At 38.6% G+C, this 8,740-nt stretch overlaps 1 protein-coding gene across 1 annotated transcript in view; it reads left to right on the top strand.

Moving 5' to 3' along the window:
* LOC135198493 (uncharacterized) overlaps window positions 1–7,152 on the top strand; it is a 73,588-nt gene extending 66,436 nt beyond the window's left edge. Inside the window, exons 2-3 of the mRNA XM_064226088.1 lie at window positions 208–295; window positions 1,448–7,152. Coding sequence (XP_064082158.1) covers window positions 208–295; window positions 1,448–4,791 — 3,432 coding nt within the window. The 3' untranslated portion in view covers window positions 4,792–7,152. The remainder of the gene's footprint in view (window positions 1–207; window positions 296–1,447) is intronic.
* The last annotated feature ends 1,588 nt before the right edge of the window (window positions 7,153–8,740 follow it).

Genomic DNA, 8,740 nt, shown 5'->3' with positions numbered 1-8,740 from the left:
AATATTTGAAAGTCTATCAAAACGTGTAAGTTCCAGTGAATTCAAACCATTTTATTTCTTTCCAATATTTAGATTTCGTTAAAAAAAATCAGCTTACAATCGATCCCAAAAACATCACAATAAAAACACACGTTCTGTTTTCTGTATAATAATAAATTGACTACAATGGCGACTTTTATCAAGAACATCCTTTACTTTTCTTCTCAGATGGATTGGAACCTCCGAAGGATGATGATACTATGGGTACTCCCCCTCCTCCTGCCAAACAGCTGTTGTTTCGCGACTGAAGCTTCAGGTAACAAGAAATTCTGTCATCTTTTTTATATTAATATAAATATTCCCAAGCTTGCTAATCCAAACTGGAGGGTAAGTTAAGACTTCACTCATTTACAGAGTTGACTGACAGCTTCAAATGCAAAATGATGATCAAACCGAACCATATTGAATGCAGTAAGGGAACCTTTATCTGCTTAACCGTCGAGCGATTAGGTTGGGATGCGAATTCGGCCCCAGCTACTTTTAATTCACTGGGCTTTACTCCGTTCATGGTGCACGCTCCTGTCAATGAGATCACCTTGTAGCTGGATGAAGCCTGGTTCTGACGGTTTGGAAATTGAATGCAGTCAAGTTTGTAAAGCCAAGAAATTGACAACCTATTTGTTTGTAGATTTTTCAGATGGAATTATATGGCGTTACAGATGTCGCTTATAAATATATCAGCTAAATATTTCCAAAAGTAAAGTGCAAGAAAATTTCAACCTTCTCTGAAGCTTTATCAAAGATTTTCTCGAATTTCTTCTGGGAGTGATAAGAATGAAAAGGCCCAGTTTTTTTACGTGGCAATGAACCAGTTGATTACCTACCAACGGGACTTAAAGCTTATTGTAGGATCCGGACCACATTATATCGAGAAATTAATTTCTTTCAGCAGAAATAAATTTCCTGATTCCACGCTAGCAGAGCTTGGAATCGAACTCGGGACTACCGATTCGGTAGGCGAGCACGCAAACTACTCGTCCAACGAGGAACTAGGTACAGTGAACTAATGTAAGATGAAGTTATGTACTGTGGGATGAGATTAGGAAATGGTAGATTAATGTTAGGTTAGGATAATTTTATTGGGAACTAAATATTCTGCACTTTTTTTATAGCCCAGATACGAAGATGAGGATATGAAGAAAGAAAAATGGGTTTAGCCACGAAGGGATTGGCATACTCTCTAAATGAATAACCAAATTAGTATATCATCTTAACAGACTTTTGGTATTTCGGAAAACAACATTTTCTTGATCGAATTTTTCATTAATGAGATTCCACTGAATTTGGTGAATGGGTTTGAATTGTGTGCGAACAAGACTAGTCAAGATGTGAACAAATAAGTAATAGTTGCAAAAAATTCAGAAGTTAAGTTTTTTTCTTTTTACACGTTTCATATTTTCTCTTACAGGGCGTTTTTCAAGAGACGTAGCGCAAGATGAGGGCGGTGATCAGTATGACTACCAGTACGACTATCAGTATGACTGGGATTATAATTACGAAGAGGAGCGACAACAACTGGACTTTGGAACCATCCGGCAAAACCAAATCATATCGCTGAAGCCTTCATGTAAATATATCATGTATTTTTATGAAAAGATTCTTTCAAATAGTACTTCATCATCTGCGAATGAATCTCCAGACAGTTCATTCTCTGTGAATGAACTTTCAAACAGTTCTTTGGATGTAAGTGAATTGTCGAGCAGTTCAGCCCTTGATAAGGAATCCTCCAATAGTTCATTATCTGGTAGTGAAGAAGATATCTCTTATCACCGCAAAGACGGGGCCACTAAATCTCACAAGAAAGGTAAAACTAGCGTTAAGCAATCAAATAATCAAGAAAACTGTCTACGCGCGCTTATTGAGAAAGAACACTTGCAGGCTCTCACTTCGGAATACGTTTCCCGGTGCAATTATGAGAAGTCGTTTGCAGAAGTCATGAACATGAGTCATGTTCTTCTTTTCTCTGCCATCATCGGCCCAAATTCCACTGCCATTTGCATTCCCTTCATAAAATCTTGCACAGATCAAAGCTGTGAGTCTCAGGTCTCCCAGTGCAACGAAGCGAGTGCTGGAAACCAGGACAGTGGTTCGAAAGCTGTCGGACGTTTGTCTGATAAAAACGCCTTTAATGTACCCAGACAAGTAAGGTCCTGTCCCGAGAAGATTTTCCCTGAAAGCAATGATATTGCTGAGGTTAACAGCCCTATTGCAGTCATCCTTGCCTCACTCTGGAGTACTGATACGTTATTAGCACAGTACTGTGAGGCCCTTTTGTGCAGTTCAAGGATATACGATTTTTGGATATTCTCCACGTTGACTGTCATCCTGAATTCAACAGACACAGACACTGCATGCCTCAGGGAAGCTTCAAGAAATTCTGCCCTTCCAAATAACACTGAAAGCTTTTCTATCGACATTAGCCACACAGGCAAGCACTTGCTCTTTCTGGTAGGAAACATAAGCCAAGAAGATGATCTTAAAGTGCAGTACCTAAGTTACATCCAGTTTGCAAAGAATTATGATCCTGAAGCTGTGCGTTGTTGCACTATGTATACTGAACACTCTCACTTCGACAGAATTCTTATGTATTGTTTCAGTTTGGAAGAAAGTTGTCAGTCCCTGCCATTTTTGTGGAGAGCCATAGAAGCCAATTCTCATAAACAAGAGGAGCTTTCCCGTAACTACATTGTTATGAGACCTGATGTGGTGCACCTTAGCCTCACAAAAAGTTTAGCTCCACTTATCAGAGAGTTTCCAAGTTTGGACCATAGCAAATTCGACCTAATTAACGACAATTCAAGTATGGCAAAGCTTTCAAATATTAATGTTTACAAGGATTTCATAAACTGGGATTACAATTATACAAGATTTGAAGATTATGAAATATGGGTAAACAAAATAAAGTCACAGTCTATCAATGATATGAAGATGGTTATTAAAGAATTAAGGAACAATTATTTTGAATGTTCAGCAACAAAATATTATTACTTGTGCAAAAAGGAACATGTCTTCTTTATATTTGTACTAGAAGACTGCATTTCAACGTTTTCTGTTAGTGACGAAATTGTGTTCTTATTGGTAAACCACTACTTAAGTCAACGGGTCGACTCAGGGTATCTGTGTCAGAACCACAGTTCAGTCATATCCACTACTGGCAATGAAGCTTACACAAATGGCCATGCGATGCATTTCATGATTCTTCCTTCTGTCATGCACCAAGGAACGGTCTTCGAACCTAAGACACTCTATAAAGGTGAATTTGAAATTCAAAACACATCTAGTATAAGTTTTGAACATACACCTTTCAGTAATTATGAGATACAGATAAGTAAACTGAACCTAGATGATAAAATTCTACCACCCACCACACAGCCTTCAGTAGCAGATGTAGAGTCTTTCACAGTGATGACAAAATTGTTCATCTGGGCAAATGTAAACAACAACACTCGCTGTATTCAAGATGTAATTGATGGAAAATTTTCTTACAGGAGAAATGTTTCTGAAACAATCTTCTACCTTGTAGGACCTGTTTATGATGATCCTTCAGAGTCAAAGTGTCTGCTAGATCTCTCTTACAAAGACCTACTCATAGACAAGGACGTTCACAGTTTAACTACGAACAAATTTTGGCCAACGTGCTTCACCAATATGCTTATGGCTATAAATATAAATGGAATTCAAGTTGCTGACTGGGATTATCTTCCTTTTGGTTGTAAAGTGCAAGAAATCTTATTACTCTGCCTTATGATCGTTATTATATTAGTGACTGTCATTGGAAATCTCTTTGTGATGGTCATCATAGTAGCTTCTGGTCTGATACAAAAACAGCCCTTCTTGATTCGTTTTTCTCTTTGTGTGTCAGATTTGCTAACAGGTGTAATTCCCTCTTCTTTGGCAGTTTTTGATTCTGTTGGATTAATGACTGGCTGGTTGTCACTTACTGACTTGAGTCACAGTGACACTCTAATTTACTTTGCCGAAAAGACAATGGAACAGTCGGAAGGTTTTCAGCAGTTGAGGTTCGAGAGACGAGGCTTTTATCACGTGTTCAGTAGCATCATTATGAGCGTTTCAATCTTTGTCTCCATTTTCTCACTGAGCTTAATAAGCACCGAAAATCTGTTGGTCATAAAGAGGCGGCCCCTTAAGAGATGGCAGGTGAAACTTGCGATTGGCATATCATGGTTCTTAGGGATTGCTTTCTCCCTGTTAGTGCAGTGGAGAGAAGACGGCTGGTCAGCTGTTGCCTATTTTGACCCGATAACTAAGCTCACTTTAAATATCGGGGCGGCTGGTTCAAAATTATCATCAGTTACATTTTACATCAAAGTGGTTCTCGCTGGTATAGGCGGTGCTTGTGTCCTCATTCTTACATTAATCTCAATTATTACCTTCCGGTTTCAAGAACGTCGCACGCAGAAAAAAATGCCAGTTCATCAGTCAGGGCGTCAGGATAATGTCAGGCAGACAACCATCATTTTTTTCTACATGGTTGCACTTTATGCACTGGCCTCTGTCCCTCCCCTGCTGGATATCCTGTTAGATTTCTCCTTCTCACACCCACTTCTTCATTTCTTTTGTTGGTGGATCTTCATGGCTGGTTCCTCATGGAACTGGATCATCTACGCTTATAAAGGGAAAACGTTTAAAAGTGCAACTAAGAAAGCCTCCAAGAGGGTCCAGAGAATGTGCTGTGGAAAATCCTCAGTGGATTTAGAGGACAAACGCTACAGTATAAGCACTACAAGATGAGCAAGAGCCTTGGAAAGGTTATAGTCTGATGTTCTTTTAGCAGCAAATTCTCACAAAGCATACATTGTTTCTATGGTGTTTTTACGTTGCATGGAACCAGTGGTTATTTATCAACGGGACCAACGGCTTTACGTGACTTCCGAGCCACGCCGAGAGTGAAGTTCTATCACCAGAAATTCACATCTCTCACTCCTCAATGGAATGGCCGAGAATCGAACCCGCGACCACCGAGGTGGGAAGCAAACACCATACCAACCACGCCACTGAGGCGTTCACAATGTCCTAAATGTTGCTTGGAGAGCTATTTCACTTCTCTTTCCATGGTGGTCTGTTGCTTGCTTGGTTTACTAATGGCACCGAAATGCCATAAACTTTCAGGTAGTGGCATATTTTTCCTACTGAGCCACCATCATCATCTAAATCTTTCGTCCACAATAAAGATCCTTGCTCTGGTTACATCTCTCCTTCAAGTGCATCGGATAAATTTCCCATGAAATGATGTAGGAGATAAGGGGTATCTACCATTTGTCTTTCAGAAAAATGCCCTTGGCAACAATCATTCTTCCACTGAACGCTGCTGTTTGGCCTCTTGCGTGCTTACAGTAAGCATTAACTGTCTTCCTCTGTATAATGTTCCTGACGAGAATCTAAAAGAACACATCCTGGCCTAGAACCAGCAAATGCTGCCCTTATATATAAAACTGCTTTGCTAAATTGCGGTGTCCTGGTTTTCCCTCACATAATATTTTGTTATATATTTTAAATGTTTATTTGTCAATTTTGGAAGCCGAAATGTCCTTAAAAGAACAATCAGACATAGTTGAAGACCATTGAATTGGCCTCTTGTATTGGCCTCTTGGGAGACTGAGTGTTCACTGCAGGAGAGCAAGTACCCTGGAAAACTTTGTTATATTTTCATTTCGGTAAAGCGGCAAACATATATCAAACATCTCACTCAAGTTTGAATTCAAACTCGCCAGAAGACTGAGAAGGCCAGCAGCAAGAGCATGCACCACAAAGAATTCGAAACATCCAAGTGGCCTAAAATTTTGTGAATGTGATCAGTGGGAGATACAGACCAATTGATAAAAGACAGGCGTATGTTTGTTTGCAGTGTTCTTAGACAGATTTAGAACAATACTCATTACTGAATGATTGTGAATGCGAAACACTTTCTAATTACAAAAAACATGCGAATATTGTAACCTGAAGCAAAAGTAACAGATAAGAAAATTCCTCTCTGTATCATGGTGAGCACCATGAATTCTTACAGCTTCTTCCAAACAACCCTGAAAGTCTCCAAGGACTTTTGACAGCCTCTTTCTAGAAAGTCCCAGTGGTTCTGTTGCCATTTTACCGGGAGCAAGCACGCACAGCTATATACTCAAACTTCCTGCCATAACTTCCAAAATGTTGAAGTTCATCACTATGGCTCAATCATAAATGGCTGCTCAAGGTGCCAGTGCTACTAAACCATGTATAACCCACTTCTCTTCAGCTTCCACAGACAGGCCTCTCTAATCCTGTTTCCTAAGACTTTACTCTCTTCCCTTCTTATATTTCCAAACAATAGTTTCCCTGGAATTCGACGGCAAACTGTTCTTTTGCGTTGACCTATCCTGCAGAGGGGGTTCCCATTTACCTGGGTTTGAATAACCACAGAAGCTGCCATATCCGAGACTTCCATAAATGTCCCTCTCTGGAACCAGTGTATCACGACGAAGATTCCAATATAACAGAAGTTTTATCGTTTTGAGGGGAAATGTGTAATATAATTATTCATTAATTTTAACTAATATTCTTAGTATTACTATTATTATCTTTGTTATCATTATTCCATTAACTTGTTAGGCAATTCCGAAAAATAGGATACTAACGTATGAAAAGATATCGACGAGGAAAATACATAATAAGTAAATATCCCAAAGAACAAACGAATGTAATTAATGTCATAATTGTCATAACGAACTAGCAAAAGACGGTCATAAAGGCTGCTGTAAGTTCTGTCGTCTTTAAACGAGTGTATTTATTCATATTTTATTCAATACCATTCCTATTATAGTACTCATGTTCTAAATGTATGTTAGAATATAAGTTTTTGGTAATCATGCCAAAACTTTTCCCCGTTTTGTAATAAAATCTGTATATTTTTCTATCATTATTTCAGAGTTAGGCATATCGTGTAAATATATCATGTAATAATAAAGATGCTACTGGCTTCTTCCTGATCTTCATACCTCAAATAACAACAGTTGTATTTGCTGTTATGAAATAATTAGTGTGCTACTGCTATGACAAATCTCATTTCAGCATGCGCTAATAAAATTTGTATCACACTTTCACAATAAATATGAGACCGTCTATCATGTTTTTTTTAAATTATTAAAATTCATATTTTCTATCTCGAATTAGATTGTACTGTGTAATGTACTACAGTAACACGGATGGCACCCGATTTTATTTCTCCTCAAACGAAGTCGGAGTTACAAATTAGAAATTAATGACGCTTTTATCAAAATTAAGGAATGAATAAAATTTAGGCAATTAAAATTACACGAGAGAAAAACTGAATTTATGTTGGAGGAGGGACAAATAACTTAAGAAACCTTCTTGGTTTTGGGCTAAATATAAATGGTAATCCAATTTTCATTGCTGAAAAAGTACATGACTTAGGTCGACTTCTGGACTTTATCTTGGCTGTCAGTACTCAATCAATAATATTGAAAGGTTAACTGGATGTCACTATTGTTGATTCACATCAAGCGTGCATCTGATGTCTAGGCCCGTCCCTTACGACGCTCCCGATAGGCTGTTGATAAGCCAGCCAATCAGGAGCGTCGCAAGGGACTTGCCTAGACATCAGATGCAAGCTTTATGTGAATCTATTATAGTTTGAAGTATAGGATTTTGAAATGGTTACAGTCACTTGCAGACAAGACGAAGGTGCTGACTGGAAGACTGATAGACAAGTATCTGGAAACGAGTGATCCACTTTTTCCATCTTGGGATATCCAGTAGGACAGAGATCGATGACCAATCTCCAGCCACCAGTCGTCTTCTCTACCAGAGAGAAAAGACTAAAACAGCCCGGAGAGTGGTCGTCTAAGCATTCCACTTCACCCCTCCAATAGGGCCAGAGTCTCTGAGATCCCAGAAGGTAAGTCAGTGAATAGTACGCGCCAAGTAGTCTGAAATAATTTCGAAGGACACTGACTGCCTACAGATCCACCCCCTTCCCCTGCCACATTGCCCAAATATGCATTACCTTAATGCAATGCATATGTGTATAATTACACGCATACGTCTGGATTAAACCTTCAGGTGAAGAAAAGCTGCCTTGGATTAACGTAGGCACTTAGATAGAACTAGAGGAGACAAGGACAATAATACGGATTTCTAACAGTCTTAAGTTTCTTTTTTAAATCACTTTGCAATTCTTGTGCGGAATGGGCCCAAAATAATACAGATCTGGGCTTAAATTTTAATTATTTTCCTTTATTGGGTGCATTAATGCAGATTCAAGCACATTTCTCGACACTATTTTTACCTCTTGTAATTGAACAACTATGGGACCAATCAGTCCTAATTGGTTTTCACTTGGGTGCACAAAAATTAAAGATCCTTATTTTTGACAATCAATACGGGGTACGCCGTTTGACTGAATGATTGTGCACTATAGTGTACAGGGCAAACGAATTTGTAGGTCCCACTGAAGACCACCAGAAATAACTCTGACTGAAAAATAATAAGGGTATGGTGTATGTAACCTGTTGACCTTTCACGGATATTTACAAAACAAGCTTGTGATTTTAATCTGTAAAGTTGCTCAAAAGAGGCTGAAGTTATTTATTAAATTTGTATTCTTCAGAAAAATCAAGGCAGTAAACAAACGATTCGATGAAAACACGAATATCTAAACTAGTTACATAATATAGGGACTATTGAAAAT

Source organism: Macrobrachium nipponense, chromosome 22, assembly GCF_015104395.2.
Source record: "Macrobrachium nipponense isolate FS-2020 chromosome 22, ASM1510439v2, whole genome shotgun sequence".
NCBI lineage: Eukaryota > Metazoa > Arthropoda > Malacostraca > Decapoda > Palaemonidae > Macrobrachium > Macrobrachium nipponense.
The sequence above is the reverse complement of the archived record's forward strand: the minus strand, read 5'-3'. Positions and strand labels throughout refer to the sequence as shown.